This window comes from Heterodontus francisci, chromosome 37 (assembly GCF_036365525.1).
Source record: "Heterodontus francisci isolate sHetFra1 chromosome 37, sHetFra1.hap1, whole genome shotgun sequence".
Taxonomy (NCBI): Eukaryota; Metazoa; Chordata; class Chondrichthyes; order Heterodontiformes; family Heterodontidae; genus Heterodontus; species Heterodontus francisci.
In genome coordinates this window covers 14,375,340-14,401,850 of record NC_090407.1, presented here as the reverse complement: position 1 = coordinate 14,401,850, position 26,511 = coordinate 14,375,340, and the positions used below count along the sequence as shown (strand labels likewise).

Sequence of the window (26,511 nt, the reverse complement as noted above, 5' to 3'; positions counted from 1 at the left end):
GAAAAGGGTGTTGTCCCAATATCCTGGTCAACATTCCTTCCTCAACCAACACCCCAAAACAGAGAACTCCCCTGCTCTTCTTTGAGATAGTGCCATGGAATCTTTTACGTCCACCTTGAGTGGGTAGATGGGGCATTAGTTTAACATTTCATCCAAAAGATGGCACCTCTGACAGTGCATCACTCCCTGAATCCTGGCACTGGAGTGTCAGTCTAACGTTTTGTGCTCAATTCTCTGGAGTGGGGCTTGAATCCAAAGCCTGCTGACTCAGACATGAGAGTGCTACACGCTGAGCCACAGCTGACACAGTTGGACCGCCAATGAAACACAGAAATCAGGCAGGTCCTACATGAGATAGGCAACCCGATCCCTTGATTACTGCCCAGATGGCAAAGTTGAAAATGATTCCCTTTGTAAGAGCTCCTACTTTAACCCCTTCTTTTCCAGACCTCAAATCTTGAAACTCCTTATCTCCCCCAGTCTGTTTTTTTTCCCAACAGGCTTTTAATAACTAGGCTTGCTATTAACATCCACTACTCGTCGATTTACCTCATCTCCTATCCTGCTCTTGTCAGCCTTGGTATTCTTGCTCTGTGAGCCTCATCTCTTCACCTTGGTTTCTCAGGTGTGATGAATTTGAACTGGTCTTAGGAATCTTTGTAATTCAAGGTTTGATTTAGCTTTTAGTAAGTTAAATTAACACTAATTACAGCACTTCTTAACTTTCCTCCTCAACAGCTACAACTTGTATTTATCTAGAGCCTTTAACATAATAAAACATCCCAAGACACTTCACAGGGGAAGTTTAATACAAAATTTGACATCGAGTCACATAAGGAGATATTAGGGTAGATGACCAAAAGCTTGGCCAAAGATGTAGGTTTTAAGGATAATCTTAAGTGAGGAAAGTGAGGTGGAGAGGATTTCGAGAGCTTAGGGCCCAGCCAGTTGAAGTCACAGCCACCAATGGTGGAGTGATTTAAATTGGGGATGCTCAAGAGGCCAGTTTCACATAGAACAACAAGCCAGGTTAAATACAAGTTTACATCTGTTCTTTTACAGATGCATTCTGTCTGTGGTTCTGTTTTAACTTTCCAGAATTTGCAGTTTTTCTTTTCATTGGTACAAGTCAGATACTCATTCTCAAGGGAATATCTCTAATTTAGCTTTATAACCCCGGTTATTTCCTTGGGCTTAACAATACCTGGAAATGGTCAACTGTTACGATGTAGCTGATGGTAAACGCGACAGGTCTGCTTTTGAACTGTGATGTTCTATGATTCCATGAACTGCATGATTCTCCCTTACATCTCCTGCTTCACGTATAAAGGGCCTAATCTTCCTTCAACTGAGGGCAAGGGTGACTTGTTTTTTTGTTATGATTTCCCCCAATTTGGAACAGCTACATCCTGCTCTAGCCTGCTAAACATTACAGGTACGGTAGTGTAGTGGCTTTGTTACTGAACTAATAAACCACAGTTGCTGTCTGACCCACTGAGCATTTTCTGTTTTTATACTATGTTAATAATCTAGAGGCCAGACTAATAATCTAGAGAATGCGAGTTCAAATCCCACCAGGGCTGTTTGAGAATTTGAATTCAGTTTGAAAACAATCTGGAAATAAAAAGCTGGGATCAGTAAAGGTAAACGTGAAGCTGTTGGATTGTTGTAAAAATCCAACTGCTTCAGTATAATGCCCTTTGAAGAAATGTCCTTACTAGTCTGGTCTATGTGTGACTACAGACCCACGCTGATGTGTTTGGCTCTAAACTGCCCTCTGAATAGGTGTTGCCAATTCTGGTTGGACATATTCCTGGTGATTTCATCACTTTTCCTCTTGCCTCCAACCACACTGCCCAGTCAAGCAGTTTTTTTTCCATCTACAATATTATAACTCATAAATGAAAGTATTAAAAAAACTCACAAAATTACATAATGCCCCTATGATTTTGTCCCAGGTTTGCTTGCTGCAGTGTCCATGAGATTAATCTTTAATCCCTGGAGACTTCAGGACAATCCTGGAGGGTTGGAGACCTTTTCTCTGAAATGGCCTAGTAAACCACTTGGTTGTATTAAACAGCAGTTTAAGAAGAAGGCCCATCTCCACTCTCTGAGAGTAACTAGGGAGCGGCAATAAATCTGACCTCATATCATGAATGAAAAAAACATGGAACAAGTCGACACAAGGAATAGAACAAGGCAACTTGTATAAACAGAGGTGGACCAGTGCACAGATGTCAATCCCCTGAACCCATGACTAAAACTAAAAGCAAGACTCTGGAACGTCACCTATAGCACACGTTTGTGAGGTGTAAGTTGCCTGGTCCCTGGTCCCTCCCCCTTCCCATTGAGAGAGAAGAGATATTGGGCAATTCACCCTGGGCCAGACCATCAAGTACAAGGTCACTCCAGGACGGTCTACGCTTATCCTCATTACATGTTGTTGCCCTAAGTCAAGCTTCTCATTCTCATTTTTTTTTAAATGACAAATCCTCTGCTGATCTGTTACACATCTGCATGGAATGTGCTGCTAAGGCTGTGTGTGCTTGGGTGGTCAGCTGACTGATCTTAGCAAGAAAAATGTGAGTTTTACATTTTTATTGTGAAAATAGTAAAAATATGACTAACCCTGTGGGGAACCTCTCATCGCCACTAAAAATACTGACATGTCTGTGGATAACCTATAAATAGAGACACGGTCCCAGGGACCTCCTGTTAAATACTGGCACATGTCTGGGACCAACTATAAATATTGGCACACTCCTGGAGACCACCTGTATATAGAGACATGCTTCCAGAGACCACCCCTAAATACAACAACTTCCAGGGCCCTCTGTAAATACGGACAATCATGGGGACCCCCTGTAAATACTGACACACTTCGACAGGGACTCCCTGCAAATACTGACACACTTCCACAGGGACCCCCTGTAAATACTGACACACTTCCACAGGGACCCCCTGTAAATACTGACACACTTCCACAGGGACCCCCTGTAAATACTGACACACTTCCACCGGGACCACTTGTAAATACTGACACACTCCCAGAGAGCCACTGTAAATGTTGACACACTCCCAGGGACAGGAGCAGTATTGAGATATCCTGCCCTCATCTCATCTCATGTATGGAGGATTCTTCCAGCCTTCAGAGAGAGGAGACCATCAATCCAGCAGTCCGGATTTCAAACTCGGCTCAGAGGTGAAAGGTTGGTGTCTACAGCTGATGTCTAAGTGATACATATGAACATACGAATTAGGAGCAGGAGTAGGCCACTTGGCCCTTCGAGCCTGCTCCGTCATTCAATAAGTTCATGGCTGAACTGATTACTCCACATTCCCACCTACCCCCGATAACCTTCCACCCCTTTGCTTATCAAGAATAGGGGGGGGATGTTCTCTGAAACAGAATTATGGGTGTAGCAGTGCAGAGCAATGAGATTCGGAGAGGGTGAGAACAAGATTTAGCCAGTGTGTCGGAACCATGTAATTGTAATCCTTGTGTGTTTGCGGGATGGAATGGACATTGACCTCCTTGCACTATCTGCAGATGCTCCCTGCTGTGTTGATGCAGCGTTTGGTGTCACAGGCCAATAGGGAAATGGATTTAAATACTGCAGCATGCTTCACCTTTTGCTGAACCCTGTACCGAATCACTTTTGGAAATGTCAGTAATCAGGGTCTGCAACCAGGTGATTATAGACAGCCATCACTGCAGGAATCAGGGGAACTCTTATGTCAGGGGAATGGATACAATTTGGACTTGGGGGTGGAATCATCAGTTTGGAAAACCTTCTTTCCTGATACTGGATAGGGGAAGAATGGGACTTGGGATCATAGGAGGGAGTTGGGTATTGGGGGTGGGAGATGGATTTGTGCCCTGAGTTCTGATTCTTGCTACAATAGAAATAGAATTAGAATTCCTTTCCTTTCAAGATAGTTTCTGCAGGGCACATGCCACCTACCCACACACCTTTACTTCCTGTTGCTCCAACGTTGGGTCAAATGTTTCTCTCAGCACTGAACGATTGCTCTGTGGGTCTTTCATAGCATTCTTACAATCTTGCTGGAAGTAGCAGAGGAAGGTTCCCTTAACTCGTTTTAAGATTTCAACATACATAACAATCACAGGAATTATGTCCTTGTCAGTATACTGTCTCCCCAAACTGTTTCTGTCTCAAACAAGTAATTTTGTACCTAAAAACAAGGCAGTGTAGCAATGTTAGAAAGATCACATTGTTCCAAGACATACTATAAAAGAAAAGACTGCGCTGTGCTAAATGCCACAGCTGATCACAGGCATAATGGCGCTGTATCCTTGCCCTGCAGAATTATTACTAGCTCCCAGTCCGAACTGACAGCATTGTACAGCAGAGCGGACTGTCAGACTAGACTGCTGTCAGTACGAAGCATGAATAGAAAAGTCGCTTTTCCACAGAACAAAATCCGTACCATTCTCTGATGGATTGAGGCTATAATAACAACAACTTGCATTTATATAGCACCTTTAATGTAGTGAAATCCCCGTGCTTCATAGAATTGTAAGCAAACAAAATTTGACACTGAGTGTATAAGAAAATATTAGTCCAGATGACCAAAAGCTTGGTCAAAGAGGAATATTTTGAGGAGTATCTTAAAGGAGGAAAAAGAGGTAGTGAGGTGGAGATGTTTAGGAGGGGAATTGGAGAGCTCCAGGCCTAGGTGACTGAAGGCACAGCCACCAATGGTGAAGTGACAAAAATCAGGAATGTGCAAGAGGCCAGAATTGGAGGAGCACGGAGATCTCAGAGGGCTGTTGAGCTGCAGGAGATTATAGAGATGGGGAGGGGCAGTGCCATGTAGGGATTTGAAAACAGAGAAGAGAATTTTAAAATTGAAGCATTGCCAAAGATGAGAAATAAAGAATTTGTTTAAGAAGGAGTTTCTCTCCCCTTCCATAACGACAAAGACTTGATGCTGCTGTCAAATTCTGTCCCGCAATACAGGCTGCATATTCTCACTGCACAGACTTTTACTGCTTGAAATAGGCTTGGGGGAATTTCTTTGAGCAGCTATTGGTGAATTTAGAATTTATCCACCAGCAGCAATGCAGAGTACGGATGTGGGCTAAACAAGCCAACTAGAAAGTACTTCTCTCCTGTTCTGCTAACAGAAACGCCCAGGAGACCCGCCCTCAGTTTCCAGGAGACCTCCGGCCAATCTGGGAGGGTTGATAACCCTAATTTATATTGTGTACCGTATTGTATTTGTTTTCCTCGTGCGATTTCCTGCCCCACCCCATGCCCACTGCCTTATTTCTAACTACCAGGTTGGACAAAACCCTGAAGTCTTGTTGGAGATACAATTGTAAAGGATGTTGACAAAGACAGAGTACAGTGTTTAATTCTGACTCCGGGCTTAAGTAGATAGCCTGTTATTCATTATATGCACGCAGGCACCATCTCCAACTCATTCTCTCTCAGGAATTCTTTACCTCCTGCAGTCATTTGTAAACTGAAGGTTGGTGTCACCTAACCACAATTCTTTGATTTACCTTGTCATTTTTCAATCCTGATGGTGACTTTTGCAATTTTGAGTTAAACCGCAGTCCAAAAACAAGAAGACAGAGTACTGAACTGGTAAAAGGCAAGGTTTGGACCAATGGCAGGAAGTACCTCTTCATGCAGAATGATAAATACCTGGAATGGTCTCTGTGTAGGGGTTGGAGTCAAAACTACTGGAGTCATCCAGGAGACAATTACATGTTGTGATGTTGGCTATCAGAGTTTCTATGGAAGGATGAGCTAGATGGGCTGAATGACGACACGCAACTACGTCTATCTTTCTCATCTTTTTCAGGGTCTTGGATTGTCACCCAGCTATCCCTATAACTATACAGCATTTTTGGCCTGTTATTTTTCTCAGAGGGAACCTTGCGCTCGTCAAATTGAGGGAAGTCAGTGCTGAGGAAGGTAAAACCCCTCCACTGTCAGCACTGGGTCAGGTTTAGCAGTAGGTGGGATGTAGAGTAAAGCTGCTCCAATAGTGAACCTTAAGCCACCTTAGACCCAAGTTCAGTTTGCTATGCCAACCCCAGCTGCTTGTGTAACCATTGAGTGAGACTGCCAACTAAAAGCCAGTTTGTGCAGTTTTGTACTGTGGGCTCCTACCCATTAGGAATTGGGTTGAGACTGACCAAACCCACTTCACTTAAGAACTTTAAGCCAGCAAGAAGATTTTCATCCCTTTCAATCTTGTCTGGATGCAAAGTCCTTACATTTATCTGATGGGAACACCCTGACTTCATTCATGCATCACCTCAATTCCACTCATGGATCGCCTCAAGAGGGAAAGCTCACTCTGCTCATGGAGGGAGAAGTCTTCAACTGCACTCACTGGGAGATCAGTTCAACACCACTCTCATGGTGGGGAGGGAGGACAGATCGCCAATGCTTGGAGAAACACCTCAAGTTAATTCATGATCTACTGCTGATGACATGGCTGAGACCAGGAACCTGACCCAGAAGGCGGTCATGTGACACTTGTGGCACTAGTAGGCCACATCATTGGGCCCCACACGCCATACAGGTGTGTGTCCAGCATTTCACCAAACATAGGCAGGCTGGCTGACTGAAGCCTAGGCTGAGTTCTAAATCCACGTCCCTTCAATGGACATTATTTATTTTCTTGTTTACAGACCTCATTCACATGTGATTAGAAATAAAGAACACAGTGGGTAGGGTGGGAATGGGAAGGTAGTGGAGTTGAATAATAAAAAGAGACATAACGTGGAAACTCGACAGACATGGTGCTCCCAAGAGGTCTGGGGGGAATGGGGGGATGCTCTGACTTGTGGCTGTGGGGTCCGCTGCTTCAATTAATGTTCCATGCCTGGCTGAGAAAGGTTACCTGCCGAGACCTGGACTCTTCTTGAGAGAAAGGCTGAAGCTGCATGTTTGAGCTGTCTTCATGGTGCAGCTGGTGACTGGTTTTACACCCAGCAGCTGCCAGGGCTGTGGGTCCTCACCTCGCTCTGTGTGTTGATGTATTTGTTTCAAGATCAGAATGCTGCCAGTTTATTTGAGGTTGGCACTCAGCTTAGAGTTGCCAACCCTCCAGGATTGTCCTGGAGTCTCCAGGAATTAATATCTTGAACTCTGTTGCGAGCAAAACCTGGGAGAAAATTCATTGGGGCTTTTTTTTAAAAAGCGATTCTTTTTAAATATAGCACCAGCAGTTAAAATGATCCTGGTATCATTTATACAGTTTAAAATGATGCTAGTGTTCCGATTTATGGATTCATGTATTAATGGGGCAACTGCACTAAGAGCAGCAATTTCCAAACCTCTTAACCCACAAGCTTCAAACAGGGCAAAGCAGCAAATAAGAAATATGAGAACATTAGGATTGACTTTCCAGGGCTTCAAGGACCAGATTGCCAAGTTTCGCGCCCAAACCTGGTGACTGTTAGGAACATTAGGAACAAGAGCAGAATATTCAACCTTTTGGGCCAGCTCCACCCATTCAGTTAGAGCATGGCTGATCTGCTTCTCAACACCATTTATCTGCCTTTACTCCATGTCCCTTGATATCCTGACCTAACAAAATCTATCTACCTAAGTCTTGAAAGCTCCAATTGTTTCCCAGCATCCATATCCTTTTGGCAGAGAGAATTCCACTACTCTTTTATGATAAAGTGCTCCCTGATTTTGCTCCTGAATGGCCTAGCTCTAATTTTAAAATTATGTCACCTTGTTCTTGATTCCCTCACCAGAGGAAATAGTTTCTCTGTATTTACTGATTCCTTTTAACATTTTAAACATCTTGAACAGATCACCCCTTGATCTCCTATATTCAAAGTTTATGTAACTTCTCCTCATAAATTAACACCCTTAGCCCCTTAAAGTTTCTTCTTCCGAACCTGATTAAGGAATTTATTGTCAGGCAACATTAAATAACTGTTGTGATTTCATACAACTTTATATGCAGGAGTGTAACCACTGCTTACAGATTCCATCCTGCAGACTCCAGGCTAATGCAGTCTGAGTCTAACTGATTGCCTAATTGATACATTGTCAGACACTGATTGTTAAGAGAATGACTCTAAATTACATGCTCAAACTAATATGAAATGAACACTTTAGTCAGGAAACTCCTATAAATGTTCCTACTATATTATTACAGCGAGCACACTGCACAGAACTCTTCCATATTTCCTATCAGTCACCCCATCTATGACTCAGTATCAGGTTCACATCGAGCATACAACAACAGTGGGCACAGTGGCGCAGTGGTTAGCACCACAGCCTCACAGCTCCAAGGACCTGGGTTCAATTTTGGGTACTGCCTGTGCGGAGTTTGCAAGTTCTCTCAGTGATCGCGTGGGTTTTCGCCGGGTGCTCCAGTTTCCTCCCACAGCCAAAGACTTGCAGGTGATAGGTAAATTGGCCATTGTAAATTGCCCCTAGTGTAGGTAGGTGGTAGGGAATATGGGATTACTATAGGGTTAGTATAAATGGGTGGTTTTTGGTCAGCACAGACTCGGTGGGCCGAAGGGCCTGTTTCAGTGCTGTATCTCTAAAATAAAAATAAAATAAACTTGCATTTATATTGTAACAAAGTACAATGTCCAGAGGCGCTTTACAGAAGCGTTAGCAAGCAAAATTCGGCTCCAATCCACATAAGATGTTTGAAATAATAACAGAAAATGCTAGAAATACTCAGCAGGTCAGGCAGCATCTGTGGAGCGAGAAGCCGAGTTAATGTTTCAAATCAATGACCTTTCATCAGAACTGGTGAAAGGTCACTGACCTGAAACATTAACTGTGTTCCTTTCTCCACAGATGCTGCCTGACCTACTGAACGTTTCCAGCATTTTTTGTTTTTATTTCAGATTTCCAGCATCTGCCATATTTTGCTTTTAAGGAGATATTAGGATAGGCAAGCAAAAGATTGGTTAAAGTGGTAGGTTTTAAGGAGTGGTTTAAAGGAAGGGAGAGAGGTGGGAAGATTTACAGAGGGATTTCCAGAGCTTAAGTTGAATGTATGGCTGCCAGTGGTGGGGCGATGAAAATTGAGGATGAGCAAAAGACCAGAATTGGAGGAGCACAGATACCTTGGAGAGTTGTAGGATGGAACAATTCATTCAGGTCGAGTGCTTTTTTTTGTCTAAATGTTATCGTTTATATAGTATACAGTATACTTGGTGGGCAGTGACTCATTCTTTTGCTGGGAAGTATCGCATCCTCCGCTTGATCAGTCTTGCATTGTAAGTGAAGCCCTGTGCCTCCCCAGCCATATGCCATCTCATCTGTCCCACACCAGTTCCATTGATCTGAACACCTAGAATCACAGTGTTGCTGAGTTCTATAGAATTTCACAGTATTGAGGAAGGCCATTCTGCCAACAAAATCTGTGTCAGTTCACTGACAGAGCTATCCACTTAGTCCCACTCCCTGCCCTTTCCTCTCTTAATTATTTTTCAAACATTTATCCACTTCTCTTTACACGCTGTTATGGATTCTGCTTCCACCACTGCTTCTGGTGGAGCCTTCTGTGGCTCAGTGGGTAGCACTCTCACCCCAGTTAGAAGGTTGTGCATTCAAGAGACTTGAACACAGAATCCAGGCTGATACTCAAGTGCAGTACCCAGGAAGCTCTGTACTGTCAGAGGTGTGTCTTCATTGGGACGTCCTGCAGTTATTGAAAGGCACTGTATAAATTCAAGCCTTTCTTTCTTTGTGGCCTCAGTGGAAATTTTTTATGATTTAACTGATCCATCATTACTTTGAACATTCTGATCTTTTAACCTAATTTATTCTAATGAAAAGAGCCCACATTTCTCTTTGTCTCTCCGAATAACTGAAGCTTCTTGTTCCTGGGATCATCTCAGTGAATCTCTTCTGCACCCTCTCTGTGACCATGCCATCTTTCCTAAAGTGTGGCCCCGGAAACTGGGTACTGTAGTCTAACTACAGCCTTTAAGAACTGTGCTCTGTAAGTGACAGCCACTTTACACAGTGTTTTTATTTTCACTCCAGGTTCTCTACGTACATGGTCTGGAACTAAATGCAAATTAAGCCCAGCTTAACCCTGCTGATGTTATTGCATCCCTGGCTCACTGGGGACTAATTCATAATAGAAGCTGCAGATCCAGCAACAGCCTGTGTGGACAGGAGTTATCCAGCTTCTCATTCAATCATTCCTTCCTTCATTAGCAGAGATTTTGGTTGGAATGATAGATTAGCTGGTTTCTTCTGAGCCCAGTCCTAAAATTAGTGCAGATACCAACACGCTTATAGCTCTAGGTTACCTTCTTTTTTGACAGGGTAGGTTGGAATTTGCAGCCATTATGGAACCTCTTTTTGTCACTTTGGTTCAGAGCTTGCTACCTTCCATTCCTACTACATGAGTAATCGGCCACGAATCTGCATTTATTTAGAGTTCACTCTTCCCAGTATCTGTTCCCTCCTTCAATTACAATTACACAATGATCTGCACCTGCTGGATCGGTTCAGTTCCAGGCACCACACCTAAGGAATGTTAGATGTGATGCGGCACAGTGGCGCAGTGGTTAGCACCGCAGCCTCACAGCTCCAGCGACCCGGGTTCAATTCTAGGTACTGCCTGTGTGGAGTTTGCAAGTTCTCCCTGTGTCTGCGTGGGTTTCCTCCGGGTGCTCCGGTTTCCTCCCACATGCCAAAAGACTCGCAGGTTGATAGGTAAATTGGCCATTATAAATTGCCCCTAGTATAGGTAGGTGGTAGGGAAATATAGGGACAGGTGGGGATGTGGTAGGAATATGGAATTAGTGTAGGATTAGTATAAATGGGTGGTTGATGGTCGGCACAGACTCGGTGGGCCGAAGGGCCTGTTTCAGTGCTGTATGTCTAAACTAAACTAAACAATGTAAATTTATCAAAATCATACCAGGGCTTAAAGGGTGAAATTATAAGGGACGTTTGCATAAATTTGGTTTGTATTCCCTTGAGTTTAGAAAATTGAGGGGTGACCCAATCGAGATGTTTGAATTAATAAAAGATTTCAATAGCATAGATAGAAATCATCAACATCAATAACAACTTGCATTTATATAGCACCTTTGACGTATAAAGACACAAGAGCAGGCGCCAACCAAAATTTGACATCGAGCCATATTAGGAGATATTGCTCTCATGCCCACATTTCTGTCTTCGGCCTGCTGCAATGTTCCAGTGAACATCAACACAAGCTCGAGGAACAGCACCTCATTTTCTGATTAGGCACGCTCCAGCCTTCTGGACTGAACATTGAGTTCACTAATTTCAGGGCCATAACTGGCCCTTTTTATTATTATTTTATTTTGTTTTATAATTTTTTTTTACCATGTGCCTGCCTTAAACTGGATTTTTCATGTTGATGCTTTTGGTTAGGGTTGTTCATTATTCTGTCATCAGCACGCTCTCTGCTCGAATACTTTGTATTTCACCACACCATTAGCACACTGTCTTTGCCATTGCCCCATGAGCTCCTTGTCAGTTAATCTCTCCGGCCAGTTGTCCTATCACACACCTTCCCTTTTGTTCTCTTCCCCCCCACCCCCGCTTTATTTGCTTAAAATCTATTACATTTCTAACCTTTGCCAGTTTTGATGAAAGGTCACGGACCTGAAACGTTAACTCTGCTTCTCTCTCCACAGATGCTGCCAGACCTGCTGAGTATTTCCAGCACTTGCTGTTTTTATTTAAGGAGATATTAGGTCAGGTGACCAAAAAGTTGGTTAATCAGGCAGGTTTCAAGGAGCATTTTAATGGAGGAGAGTGAGGTAGAGATGGGGAGAGGTTTAAGGAGGCTCATATACAACACGAAGGTTGCAAACAGTCTGGCTCAGCCTCAGAGAATTGCCAGGGAGAGGGATGGAGTCGGTAGCTAGGGAATGGAGTTTGTTGCGGAGACCAAAAACAGAGGAAATTTCTGCTCAATCAGTAATGGACGTTAGACAGCGGTGTGACAAATCAGAGGTAGTGGAGGGGTTGAGTGAGGTGGTAAGATAGAGCTGGGTGTTGGGGACGTTTTACTGCGTTAAAGTTGCTATGTAAATGCAAGTTGTTATTGTTGCAGTGCTCAATGTTTAAATTAGAACCGTCTTTTCAGAATGAAATCAGGAAGCACTTTTTCAGCCAGTGTGGTGGAAATCTGGAATGCTTTCCCCAAAAGTCTGTGGATACTGGGGGTCAATTGAAATTTTTAAGACCAAGATCGATGGATTTTTATTTGGGAAGGATCTGAAGGGATATGGATTGAAGATGGGTACATGGAGTTGAGGTACAGATCAGCCATGAACTAATTAAATGGCAGAAGAAGATTGAGGGTTGACTGCCCTGCTCTGTTCCCGTGATCACGTGCATTATTTTAATGCCTGATTTATGAATCAAAAATCCATGGTGTGATGGACACAGTGTGAACTGTTCACAGTTACCCGGATTCCCACTGAGTATGTACTCACTGAGATGAACATTGCTCCCTCGAAGGCTCAGTGCGTAACTCAATGCGATGTGCTACTGACCCACACAAACCAGAGGGGTCCCAAGTTTAATCCCCTGAGCCTGTGCTGAGTTAGTGCAGCAGCAGAAGTGCTGTAGCCTGCTTTAGCATCCCGATGAGGGAATGGAAAATCCATCCCTACAGTGGCATCCCTTCTGCCACCCAGGCTGAGAAGCTAACTCAGCACAGACCAGGGATCGAAGCTAGGAGTTTCTTGGTCTGTAACATCTCAGCGAGGTCATCAGGCAGGGGAAAGGTTGTCAGCTGGAATTTCTGGCTTGCAAGCGATAGATCCCTGTGTGCAAAGGGACAATTGAAGGGGATATTGCAGGGAAACTGACTGCAGCTGGGCATCTCCTCTGTAATTTGACAACAATTACCTTTCAAAAGTCAAAGCGACCACATCAAAGGGTCTGATCTACAGATGGGTTAAAGTCAACATGGTCCTTAATCCCCATGTGTTTGTCACTTTGATGCTGGTATTACCTGTTTTCATGATGAGGTCTGTGTAATGCAATAAACCTGTTACTCCCTCCCTCCTCGCTCCTACTCATTGCATTCCAGACTTTTAACAAAACAACAATAACCCATTAGTGTCTATTCACCTTGGGGAGTGGGGAAAAAGAGAGAAGCTGGGTGGGAGTCTCTCTTGGGTGACACAGAACCATGCCAACCCTCAATGGCAGATTCAATAACCCTATGCCTGAACAAGGCAGGTGGCAGTACTCATGAACAAGGCTGATACCCCCGTGGGTAGGCAGGATCCTGTGAAACTGTGAGTAAGTAAAGCTATAAACTTTAGTTTGGCTGGATGGGTCGCAGTCTCACCTCCGAGTCAGAAGGTTGTGTGTTTGTCACTAGATTTAAGCATAAAATAGGCTGACAATTCAGTGCGGTGCTGAGGGAGTGCTGCACTGCTGGAGATGCCTGCCTAGGTGGGTATAGTAGCTTAGTAGTTATGGTACAGGTCAAGAGTCCAAATCCTATCCTGGCAAGTTGTGAAATTGAACTAATAAAAAAAACTGGTCATTTGTGGGTTACCACCAGAAGATAACCATGAAAGATGCCAGATTGTCGTACAAACCACCCTGGCTCAATAAGCAGTGGAATGTCTACAAGTTGATTAAACTCCAGCAATACCCCTGTGCGTAATCAGTGAGGTCTTATTCCTTGCCTCAGCCAACCTGTGCCTCAGCTGTCTGACCTTAGGTAAGCGGTGTGTGTCTGTCAGGGAAGAGTGTGTGTATTCCATACGGGACACAAAGCTCTCTCCCTGTGTGGAGTTCGCAGTAGTTTGGTTGGAAGATATGGCAAAGGGATTCCACTTGTGTCGGGCACCTAGCTAACAACTCCTCCATCCAAAAATAATTATTAAGAACAGAAGGAATCTCTTCCAGTTGGGAAGTGCACCGCCTAAGGTGTTCCTGAGTCATGCAGAGCAGGAGGTCCAAGGTTGGGTCAAACTTTTCTCACATTTGCCTCTTTGAAAACCTGGAGCACAACCGGTGCCGAATAAACCTAGTTCATTTGATTCAGTCAAAACTGCACCTTCCAATCAATGAAGAAGCACAGTTGGGAATATTTTCACATTGATCAAATTAAATCAATACTTACCTTTTGCTAGGTTGCGTCAATGTTGCTAACACCTGGGTGTAATCTAGCCCAATATTTATCTATTAATACATAGCAGGAGGGAAATCAGACTGCAGGTGTGAAATGCACTTTCCATGTCTGCAACAGCCTTCTGCATGAATGAAACTCTCCCCTTCATAGACATTCATGTGACAGCTGACTCCTGGGTTCCACACAGCAGCCCTGAGCTGGTATAACATTGAGCCCACCCATGCTGATTTAATTGTTGAAAGACAGAATGTGTTGCTGAATCCTGCAGTCTGCCTCCACAGAGAAGGATCACCAACTTGTCCTGGAGAGGGGAATTAATTGAGCAAAACACGGACAAATAAAATGTTCAGCTTTAAGAATTCCCTTGTAAGGCTGTAATATTTTCAATTTTGACAGGTCCCTTTAAGGCTGTAAAATAGTCAAAGGTTGAGAAGTCCCTTTAAGGCTGATGCTTGCTTTTCTGGTTACAGTTCCTGAGTGTTTTGGAATGTGTAATAGCACTGCAGTGTTTACAGTGGGATTTTATCATAGACAGTTGTGGTGTTAATCCTTGTTAAATGAATATAACTGCACTTCTGCTGGAATATTTGTTTTTTTTCCCAGAAAAAATGGCTTGTGTACAGAAATTTGAAAGAATGATTAAAAACCATGGAGAAGAGAGAGACCAAATAACAGGAAAAAAATGAGAGATAACTGGAGACACAGAGACAGGGAAACTGCAAGAGGTAACCAGAGAGAAAGATGGAGATAGAGAGAGAAACATAGGGAGCAACGTTCCCTGTAATTTTTTTTGTTCTGTATGGGCCAATTAAATTTTTGTGCAGCTGTGCACACGTAGTAACTTAAAGGAGCTGACTTGTGCTCAGCCTGCATGGGATCTTCCAGGTCGCTGTGTGACCACACAGCTTAGAGGGAACATTGATGGAGAGTGACAGAGTCAGAGAAAAAACTGCGAGACAAAAAGACAGAGATTAAGCGAGACAATAACAGAAAGAGAGCGAAAGGAGGCAGAGTGAAATTGAGAACTATCAGAGTCATAGAGCAACACTGCAAGAGACAAGCCGGGAAAGGGAGACTGAGAAATGGTCTTAGAGAGAAAAACAAATAGAAACAGAAAGAAACTGTGAGATACAAGCAAAGAGAGTGAGACAAATATAAATTACAAATTGATTGAAAGGGACAACCATAGAGAGAGGCAGAGACAGTGAGAGTGACAGAGATGGGGAGAGGGGGTGAGAGAGAGAGAGGCAATGAGAGAGGGAGAGCCAATAAGAGAGAGAGAGAGAAAGAAAGGGAGAGCCAGAAAACAAGAGAACACAAGATACTCAGAGAACAACTGAGAGCGAGACATTATAGTCATTAACAAGTTGCATGATCTCCACAGGGCTGGAATCAGGTCTCACCAAACCAGCAATTTTTGACACATGGGGCTCACAGCCTGTGGGTTAATGAGGTACAAAAGATTGGATTTCTTTGCTGTTTAGCAAAATATTCAAACAATATTATTATTTCCAGACCTTTATTTTGACTCTAGTACATGTAGGGGAAATAATATTTGGCAGATTTTGTGCTTGAGTTTTTACACCCATTACAAGGATGGAGCTCTCTCAGGTAAGCTATACAGTATAAATCAGGTGCAGAGCTCCCTCTACATGAGACAAAATTCCCCACTCCCCCTCCAAATCCTAGCAGGGTCCAGCAAGCGAGACAGGGATGCAGTGATGTTGTCCAATCTCAAGCACAGCTTCCCTCTACTGAGAACATGATCACTGAATTTACCTCATTATCACCAATGAGGGACAGCCTGAGAGTGATAGAGCACAAGATATGCAGAGAACAACAATTGAACAACTGAGAGCAAGGCTTTCTAGTTATTAACTGGTTGCATGATCTCCCTAGAGAGAGACTGAATGGTAGAAACAGAGAGAAAGACTGAGAGACAACCAGAAACATAGGGTCTGCAAGAGATAACCAGAGAGAGAAACAAAGGGAAAATCTGAGCGAGACTCAAGACACAGAAAGAGAAAGACTGCATCTTTGGGGTCACCCATGGCTCATTAGCAGCATTCTTACCATTTAGTCAGGAGATTATGGGTTCAAGTCCCACTTTAGAGACTTGAGCATAAAATCTAGGCTGATTCTCCAGTGCACTACAGCAGGTGTGCTGCACCGTCAGATGTCATCTTTCAGAGGCGGTGTTAAACTGAGGCTCCTTCTGTCCTTTCAGATGGATGTAAAAGATCCCATGCACTGATTTGAGGAATGGCAAGGGCATTCTCCTGGGTGCCCTGACTGATATTTATCCAATAAATTAATAGAAAGAAAAAACTTGCATTTTTATACCACCTCTCATGATCTCAGGATGTCTCAAAGTGCTTTACAGCCAATAAAATACTTTTGAAGTGTAGTGACTGTTCTAATGTAGGAACATAAACCTAGAGAATATTGGAAACTGGGTGGTGCAGTGTGATTGACACTGGCCTTTCATCTCTGGGGCTGGGTGTCACATAAAGCAGCGGATGGGGGAGGATGTTTCTGCTGGTTGTACGGATGCTATGTCAAATGATTTGGTCAGTCTTCACAAAAAAAGCACTAATTCACATCACGATGTTCACTCACTTAGACTTGATGGTCAATGTTGGAAATGGAAAATGCCAGTAGGGGTCACTGTTTTGAGGTTGGGGCAGGCTCTGCACCTGCCTGTGACCTGGGATTGTTGCTGAAACTTTGGGGTAGAGGGGAGTGGGTAGGGGGGAAATTCACGTTTTTGGGGCAGAGTTTTGGTGGGGCACAACTTCTACCTGCTCTCCTGTATCCACTTTAGGCCCTCCCTGACCCATTTCCCTGGGTTGAGGGTTTCTAACCCTTGAGAGGGAGCCATCAGTTCCTCTGCGGAAACACCCAGCGGAACATCTTGCTGAGGGAGCCTAAAGGGGCAAGAGCTCCACTAAGGCTGGATTCTGGGTATCCACCAAAGGCCTTGGCTGAGACAGGGGTATTCATCACATGAGTCTCTGGGTTGACTGGAAGGAAGAGAAGGCCTCTCCAAGGCCCTTTCTCTCCATCAGGCAACTGCAAAGTGCTTTCACTGTCACCAGCCCCAAGGAGTGGGGGTAAGTTGGGGGATTGGGAGGGAAATTTACTGGGGTCTCTGGCCTTGTCCCCGCCTTGCGATGTTGTCCCTGGGGAACGTGTGGCCAGCAGTAGTCCCATTGAAGAGAGGAGGGGAATCTCAGCAGGTGATTGGCCTCACCACACACATTTTCCGAGTGTCTGAAGAGCGATGCGGGTGTTCCATTTGCTGGTACCGATGTTCTTCATCTTAATATGTTACTACCAGAGAATTTGGGCAGCGCCCTGTTTGGTTGTAATTTTTTTGCTTTTTAGAATTTTCTCCCTTCATCTCTTGATGGTGGTATAATTTCATAGATGTCAGCAGTACTCAACACTACACCCAAGTGGCAGTCTTCATGTGTGAAGCATGACAATTAGTAGTGATAGGCTATTCAACAATGGCAGGCATCCCACACAAGCCTGATCCTGTTCACATCCATCTGCTCTTCAACTTGGCCAGGGAAATCACTGGATTGTGATCAGGAGCTGAAACTCTGGCTGCTTTATTTCTCTCCATTACCCTCCCACCCACACCCCACCCTCCCCACCCCACTCTCTAGCCTTGGGTTTTATGCTGTTGCCCTGACTGAGATCAGTAAACTCAGCACAGATCACGGAGGATAATCCTCCTGGCCTGTGTGGCTTGGTACAGCATCTGACTTACTTGCTAAGCCACTGGGGAGGGTCGCTAAATAACTCTTCCACTAAATATCTCATACAAATATCTATCCGGGAATCTGATGGCTTCTCTGGTTCTGTGACTCCTGCAGGAGTTTGAGGTACAGCGAGTGATTCTGGTTGCTGGTTGATCCGTCTGTTCTCCGCAGTGCTATTAGTCTAAAGCCCTGTGTAAATCTCTCGATTGAGCTGCCCATTTATTTTTGCCCTTTCAAAACTAATTAATTTTCTTTGCCTCTTTATTGGAGGTTTTAACCGATTTACAAAATATATATATATATAAAACTAAAACACGGTTATGTAAGTGTGAGTTATCGTTAACTCTGACCTCTCGGCCCTGGCAGTCAGCGCTGAATACTGTCCTGAGACCCTCAGTAAACACAGCATACTGGCACAGACTCAGCTGAGTGAATGAGTGCCTTTTGGCTTCTTGCCAGAGTCTTTAAAGGAACTCTGAGGATGTTTGATGAGGCCAGTGGTGTGAATGGCGACAGTGAACTGCATGCACCCAGTCGTAATTTACTTACTGCCAGAGCCCTCTCTCTCTCCCTCTACCTTAGTCTCTCTCTCTCTCTCTCTCTTTCTCTCTCCCTTTCTCTCTCCCTGTCCCTGCATCTCTCCTTCTCTGGCTCTCTGTCTCTGTTTCTTTCTGACTTCCTCTGTCCCTCTCTCTTTCTCTCCCTGTCTTTCTGTTTCAACCTTTCTCTCTCTCTGTCTCTCCCCTCTCTGTCTCTCCCTTTCTCTCTGTGTCTGTTTTTCTCTCTCTCTCTATCTGTCTCTCCTTCCCTCTCTGTCTCTCCCTCTCTCTCTGTCTTTGTCTCTGTCTCTCTGTCCTGTCTGTCACTCTGTGTCTCTGTTTCTTTCTGTTTCTCCCTCTTTGTCTCTGTCTTTCTCCCTCTGTCTGTCTGTATCTCTCTCTCTCTCTCTGTCTCTTGGACTCTGTCTCTACATCTCTGTTTCTCTGCCACTGTCTTTCTCTCTGTCTCTCTGTTTCTCTTCCTCTTTCTCTCACTCTCTGTCTGTTGGTCTCTCTCTCTCTCTTTCTGTCTCTATCCAGAGATCATCGCACTTGTTTGAATGATTCGTGGATTTGGTAATCAAGAAAAAAAAATAACTGAGCATCTGTTTTCTATTTAACAGTTTTGAATGTAAAAAATGCTGGAGTCCTTTTAACATGAAAACCAGCAACAACCATTGCTGTGGGTTCTTGCGGAACACGCCAACACTACACAGAGCAGCAGAAAGAAATATTTATAAATAAAAAAAGAAATCCTTGGACCAGGTTTGAGTGGGAATCCTCTCTGGGTTGTGGAGTTAGTGAGCTGTACAGGTTTGGATCTTTTCTTTGCATAACAGTCCAGGCTGAGATCCCAGTTCAGCTTCAAAGCAGCTTCGACCAAATGGCCTGTGGCTTGAGAGGCATCAGACAGGAATTTTCCTTTATTGTCTTAATTTTTAAGGAATGTGATTTGTTTTTTTGCGAGTAGTTTTGTTTTGCTCAGCAGTGGACTGCTGACAGAAATAGGGGGCGGATCCTTACCTGGGGAGGCCTGCCCAAAGCTGAGACACTGTTAAAGCAGGAGGAGGATCTTCCAACAGCCCATTTAGGTTCTACTGAGGACAGTAGCAGGAAAAGACAGAAGTCGTTTTGACGGCTTGGGTACTGCAGGCACCAGCTGCTTCTCAGCTGCTCCATATGCTGCTTCTAACTTGCTGTTCCCCACTTGACATTTCTCTCTCTCCAGTGTTGGGCGGAGGGTGGGGGCGGTGTTGGTTGGCTGAGTGAATCAGCCTTTTTAGTGCCAGAGAAACTTGCCACTGGTTTCAGCTTTCTCTGTCTTGAAGGTGGACATGAGGCTCGTCCAGGGGTCGTGGGTTACGCTGTGCTCGTTGCTTTTCGCCTTGGCCACCGTATCTGGGTCAGGCGTCCGTTACCGTTATCACAGGAAGAACTGCTACTCGTGTTTTGTATCATACAGCAACCATCGCGTGGAGCAGGCTCCGGGTAAGTAGGCATTGAAACCTGCTTCCCATTCATTCATATAAAGAAAGGAATTACATTTATATAGCATCTTTCACCACCTTAGAACATCCTAAAATGCTTTACAGCCCACAAAGTACTTTTTGAAGCTTTTGAATGTAGGGAAATGCAGCAGCCAATTTGTGCACAGCAAGATCTCACAAACAGCAGTGTGATGATAATCAGATAATTTTTTTTTAGCAATGTTGGTTGAGGGATAAATATTGGCCCCAAGACACCTGTGGAGAACTTTCCTTTTCTTCGAAATAGTGCCGTGGGGTTTTAATTTAATGGCTTATCTGAAAGATGACACTACCAACAGTGCAGCACTCCCTCGGTACTACCAGCCTTGATCTGGAGTGGGACTTGAGTCCACAGGTGTCTGACTTTGAGGTGAAAATGCTACCACTGAGCCACAGCTGTCATCTGGTCAGTCCAATGTGGATCAATTCAGTGTTGGTGTGTGTGATCTCCTGGATTGGTTTCGATTGGTTTGAGGGGGTCAGAGAGGAACTTTTCAGTTCTATTTTCCTTTATTTGCCTTGGACTTTTTCCCCCTGTTTTTTGCCTCTCCAAGGAGATTACTTGGCTGCAAGGGTGAGGGTCAGACGTGTCTAGTCACGATGCTCCAGTTATTGTGGAATGTGCAGCAGGCTTGATGGACCAGCTGGTCTTTTCCATATGTTTGTATAGTATCTGCAGGAAAGCTGTTTGGATAGTGCAGGGGCACAACAGCACTGTCATTGGTTAAATGTTTGAGAATTTCCCTTCAAGGAGAAGGCAATTATTGGAAGGAATATTTTCAACCACTCCCATCTGGTTAAGAATTTTAAAACATTTGCATAAAAGTTTGTAATAGTTATAATTTAATGACATTCTGCTGAGTCTAAACATCAACAGCTCAGTGTATAAATGCCCAGCTGGTGTGGTACTGATCTGTACAAGACCAGGACAGTCTTGGGTTCAACTCTTGTCTCTGCTTGGTTGGCTAAGCTTAGCTCCGAGGCACTGGAATTGACCTCAATGCCCTTGGAACTAGGGAGGGACTTGCCCACTCCACCATACAATAATTCCTGGTGGGAAATGCATCTGTGCAGAGATCAAAGAGGCTACAGAACAGGAGGGGCTATTGGCCCATTGTGCAATGCTGGAAACCACTCTTTCCACTCCCTTTCCCCCGTTCTTTCCCTGTAACACATTAGGAAACAGGATCAGACTCGGCTGTGGTGCCTCCTGCAGTCAAATGTCCATGGCCTAGGCTCATGCATGAAGAATGACCATGGGAGTGAGGGTGTCCAATGCCAGTGAGACCATACTCCAGGAAGGAGTCAGCCCCTTCATGGGAGGCAGGGCGTCAGACTGGGGGAGAAAAATGGGGGCAGGGAAATATAAATTTCTGTGAGACCCAGGTCTCCAGATCCATTACAATCCATTCACCATGAATCAGCCATGGTCCGATCAGCCAATGCGATCTTTCCTGGTGTCAGACTATGGCGTGTGGTTATCAGCCAGTCACACCTGGCTCCCATGCACTACCAACACTGAGAGACTCAGGGTACAGCAGCCTCATAGCTATGGTAGTGCACTAGTACTCCTGAGGTCATGAGCTCAAATCCTGCTGTGACAAGTTGGGAAATGTAATTAAATTTTTTTTATTCGTTTGGTGATGTGGGTGTCGCTGGCTGTGCCAGCATTTATTGCCCATCCCTAATTGCCCTTGAGAAGGTGGTGGTGAGCTGCCTTCTTGAATCGCTGCAGTCCTTGGAGTGTAGGTACATCTTCAGTGCTGTTAGGAAGGGCATTCCAGGATTTTGACCCAGCGACAGTGAAGGACTGGTGATATAGTTCCAAGTCAGGATGATGTGTGGCTTGGAGGGGAACTTGCAGGTGGTGGTGTTCCCAAGCATCTGCTGTCCTTGTTCTTCTAGGTGGTAGAGGTCATGGGTTTGGAAGTTGCTGTTGAAGGAGCCTTGGTGAATGCTGCATTGCATCTTGGAGATGGTACACACTGCTGCCACTGTGCGTCGGTGGTGGAGGGAGTAAATGTTTGTGGATTTGGTGCCAATCAAGCGGGCTGCTATGTCCTGGATGGTATCGAGCTTCTTAAGTGTTGTTGGAGCTGTACCCATCCAGGCAAGTGGAGAATTTTCCATCACACTCCTGACTTGTGCCTTGTAGATAGTGGACAGGTCTTGGGGAGTGGAGGTGAGTTACTCGCCGCAGAATTCCTAGCCTCTGACCTGCTCTTGTAGCCATGGTATTTATGTGGCTACTCCAGTTCAGTTTCTGGTCAATGGTGACCCCCAGGATGTTGATAATGGAGGATTCAGCGATAGTAATGCCATTGAACGTCAAGGGGCAATGGTTAGATTCTCTCTTGTTGGAGATGGTCATTGCCTGGCACTTGTGTGGCACAAATGTTACTTGCCACTTATCAGTCCAAGCTTGGATGTTGTCCAGGTCTTGCTGCATTTCTACACGGACTGCTTCAGCATCTGAGGAGTTGCGAATGGTGCTGAACATTGTGCAATCATCAGCAAGCATCCCCAATTCTGACCTTATGATTGAAGGAAGGTCATTGATGAAGCAGCTGAAGATGGTTGGGTCTAGGACACTACCCTGAGGAACTGCTGCATTGATGTCTGGGACTGAGATGATTGACCTTCAACAACTACAATCATCTTCCTTCGTGCTAGGTATGACTCCAACCAACGGAGAGTTTTCCCCCCGATTCCCACTGACTCCAGTTTTGCTGTGGCTCCTTGATGCCAAACTCGGTCAAATGCTGCCTTGATGTCAAGAGCAATCACTCTCACCTCACCTCTGGAGTTCAGCTCTTTTTTCCATGTTTGGACCAAGGCTGTAATGAGGTCAGGAGCTGAGTGGCCTTGGCGGAACCCAAACTGAGTGTCACTGAGCAGGTTATTGCTAAGCAAGTGCCGCTTGATAGCACTGTTGACGACCCCTTCCATCACTTTGCTGATGATCAGGAGTAGACTGACAGGGCGGTAATTGACCGGGTCGGATTTGTCCTGCTTTTTGGGCACAGGACATACCTGGGCAATCTTGCACATTGCCGGGTAGATGCCAGTGTAGTTGCTGTACTGGAACAGTTTGGCTAGGGGCGTGGCTAGTTCTGGAGCACAAGTCTTCAGTATTATTGCCGAAATTTTGTCAGAGCCCATAGATTTTGCAGTATCGAGTGCCTTCACCCATTTCTTGATATCACGTGGAGTGAATTGGATTGCTGAAGACTGGCATCTGTGATGCCGTGGACCTCAGGAGGAGGCTGAGATGAATCATCTAGTCGGCGCTTCTGGCTGAAGATGGATGTAAATGCTTCAGCCTTGTTTTTTGCACTGATGTGCTGGGCTCCCCCGATTTGAGGATGGGGATATTTGTGGAGCCTCCTCCCCCTGTCAGTTGTTTAATTGTCCACCACCAGTCACGGCTGGATGTGGCAAGACTGCAGAGCTTAGATCTGATCCATTGGTTGTGGGATTGCATAGCCCTGTCTATAACATGCTGCTTGGGTATATTTTTAGGTATGCCTGGTGCTGTTTCTGGCATGCCCTCCTGCACTCTTCATTGAACGAGGGTCGGTCCCCAGTTTAATGGTAATGGTAGAATGGGGAGTATGCCAGGCCATGAGGTTATAGATCATTGTTGAATACAATTCTGCTGCTGCTGATGGCCCACAGTGCCCCATGAATGGACAGTGACTAGATCTGTTTGAAATCTATCCCATTTAGCACGGTGGTAGTGCCACACAACACAATGGTGGGTACCCTCAGTGTGAAGACAGGACAATGAATGTGCAGTAGTCACTCCTACCAATACTGTCATGGACAGATGCATCTGCGACAGGTAGATTGGTGAGGACGAGATCAAATAGGTTTTTCCCTCTTGTTGGTTCGCTCATCAACTGCCGCAGACCTTATCTCGCAGCTATGTCCTTTAGGACTTGGCCAGGAGTGGTGTTACCACTCAGTCCCCCACCCAGAGTACATCTTGTGTCCTTGCTACCCTCAGTGCTTCTTCCAATTGTTGTTCAATATGAAGAAGCATTGATTCATCAGTTGAGGGAGGGTGGTAGGTGATAATCAGCAGGAGGTTTCCTTGCCCATGTTTGACCAGATGCCATGAGACTTCATGGGGTCCTCAGTCAATGTTGAGGACTCCCAGGGAAACTCCCTCCTGATTGTATACCACTGTGCCGCCACTTCTGGTGGGTCTGTCCTGCCGGTGGGACAAGACATACCCGGGGATGGTGATGGTGGTGTCTGGGACATTGTCTGCAAGGTTTGATTCAGTGAGTATGACTGTGTTGCATGACTAGTCTGTGGACACTCTTCCAATTTTGGCACAAGCCCCCAAATGCTAATAAGGAGGACTTTGCAGTGTTGACAGCGCTGGGTTTGTCGTTGTCATTTCCAGTGGGTTGATGCCAGGTGGTCTATCCGGGCTTAGACTTTGTAGCAGTTAGATACAACTGAGTGGCTTGCTAGGCCATTTCAGAGGGTATTTAAGAGTCAACCACATTGCTGTGTGTCTGGAGTCACATGTAGGCCAGACCAGGTAAGGACAGCAGATTTATTTCCCTAAAGGACATTACTGAACCAGATGGGTTTTTTCAACAATTGATAATGGTTTCATGATCACCAGTATACTAGCTTTATAATTCCAGATTTTTTAATTGAATTCAAATTCCACTATCTGCCGTGGTGGGATTCAAACCCATGTCCCTAGGGCTCTGAGTTACTAGTCTAGTGACATTGACATTACCATTACCACTGCGCCACTGCCACCACCTCCCCTCTGCTAATTTATGGGCTGGCACCAGATAAAGCAGTTGGATTATTGTAAAAATCCTACTGGTTCACTGATGTCCTTTAGGGACCTGCCAACCTTTCATGTCTGGCGTACATGTGACTCTGGTCCCACACTATGTGGTTAATTATTAATAGCCTCAAGGCAACAAGGGATGCACAATAAATGTGGCATTGCCCACATCACAAGAACAAATATAGATTTAAAAAACAAACTCCTTGCAATGCAGCTGAGACTGTTAAAGATGCTGAAGGAGAATTGGATCCATTTGAGTTGCTCACAAGCTGACTCTTGGGGATGGGGGAGGGGGGACTTGGCAGTTTGTGGGATCTTGCTGCATTCAAATTAGTTGCTGTGTTTCCTACATTACAACAGTGGCTACACTTCATTGGCTGTAAAGCGCTTTAGGGTATTTGAGGCTATGAATGACATTGTATAAATTTATATCTTTTTTTAGGTAGCACTTGTCTTCAACAGACAGGAACTTCATAGTGTTATTGTAATGATGTGGGAGTGATGCCATTATGTCTCCTGCTCCTTTTTCTAGCCATTGCTCCACTTCCAAATCAGCCCCATTTATAATGGATGTCCAGGGTTGCTATGCAAATGCTACAGGTGGAATTTAATTTAAAGGGCAAAAGAAGAAGGTTGAGGGGAGATTCTGCTCTTTGGGAAATTGTGAACCCCTGACTCATGATTGTCCATCCACCAGTTTTAGGCCTTCATCAGATTGTTTTTTGTGGTAATTTGCTCCACTTTTTATTTTTTGCTCCCAACTTTATTGGTGCCATTGGGTTTCCCAGTGGAAACCCCCTCACATCTTGCAGCTTTAATCAAACAGCCAACACCAGGTCTCCCACTCTGCTGTGGTTTTTGGCTTTGGTTTGTGGTACTTTTTAATTCCATGATATGAATGCTTTTCCCACATGCCGAAACACAAGATAGTCCATGTTGGCTTGGGAATTGTATGTTGCCGTTCCATAATGTGTACAGTGTTTGTAGTGGATCCTCCAACCAGTGCAGTTATCAGCAGCTATGTTCCTAGGGACATGTACCACATGTGTCAAGACAGTCGCAAACCCCTTTGATCTTCAACCTGGCCATATTCACGTTTTTTTTAATAAGTTCTCAGGGTGATCCAAACTCCCCCCTCCCTCGGGATCTCGCCAACCCTCCAGGATTGTCCTGGAATCTCCAGGAATTATAGGTTAATCTCCAGGACATCGCTGTGAGCAGCCTAGGTGAACACTTCTGCTTATTAGTTATAAAAATATCAGAGGTGGCAAAACTAGGCTGTTTGACGGACAGTCAGGAATTATCCATTTGGATAACTTAAGGGTATGTTTATTTTCCAATTGGCCGCGGGCAGATGATGCAACATGTTGAGATAGTTGGAGGTGGGAGGTCATGTCATGACACCGCCAGGATTATGACTAAGCAGAGTTGGCAACACTCGCCCTGCCTGTCCTACCCAACTCCCACCTCCCACCCTATGCCTTTGTAGATGTTACTGAGACACTTTCAGTGCAATTGAGTTCTGATTGAGCCGACGTTTCACACAGCCTCAGTCTGTTTGCGTTTGTATCATGTCTCTGTTCTATGTGTGTGAAGAATGCCACAGACATACACAGTGAGGTTTTAATACACAAATAAATAAGGGGTGGCTTTGTAGAGGAATTGTAGCAAAGTGCACATTATCAGCGACATAACTATGTGCTCTGCTTGTCCTCTTGTAGACCTCCTGA

General features: G+C 44.8%; 1 protein-coding gene across 3 annotated transcripts in view; it reads left to right on the top strand.

Moving 5' to 3' along the window:
* LOC137352076 (multiple epidermal growth factor-like domains protein 6) overlaps positions 1-26,511 on the top strand; it is a 392,916-nt gene that overhangs the window by 214,133 nt on the left and 152,272 nt on the right. The window contains exon 1 of one of the 3 annotated variants that reach the window (XM_068017150.1): positions 19,747-19,921. The exons of the other annotated variants lie outside the window; for them this stretch is intronic. Coding sequence (XP_067873251.1) covers positions 19,768-19,921 — 154 coding nt within the window. The 5' untranslated portion in view covers positions 19,747-19,767. Of the gene's footprint in view, positions 1-19,746; positions 19,922-26,511 lie in introns of those variants that run through there. 3 annotated transcript variants of the gene reach the window in all.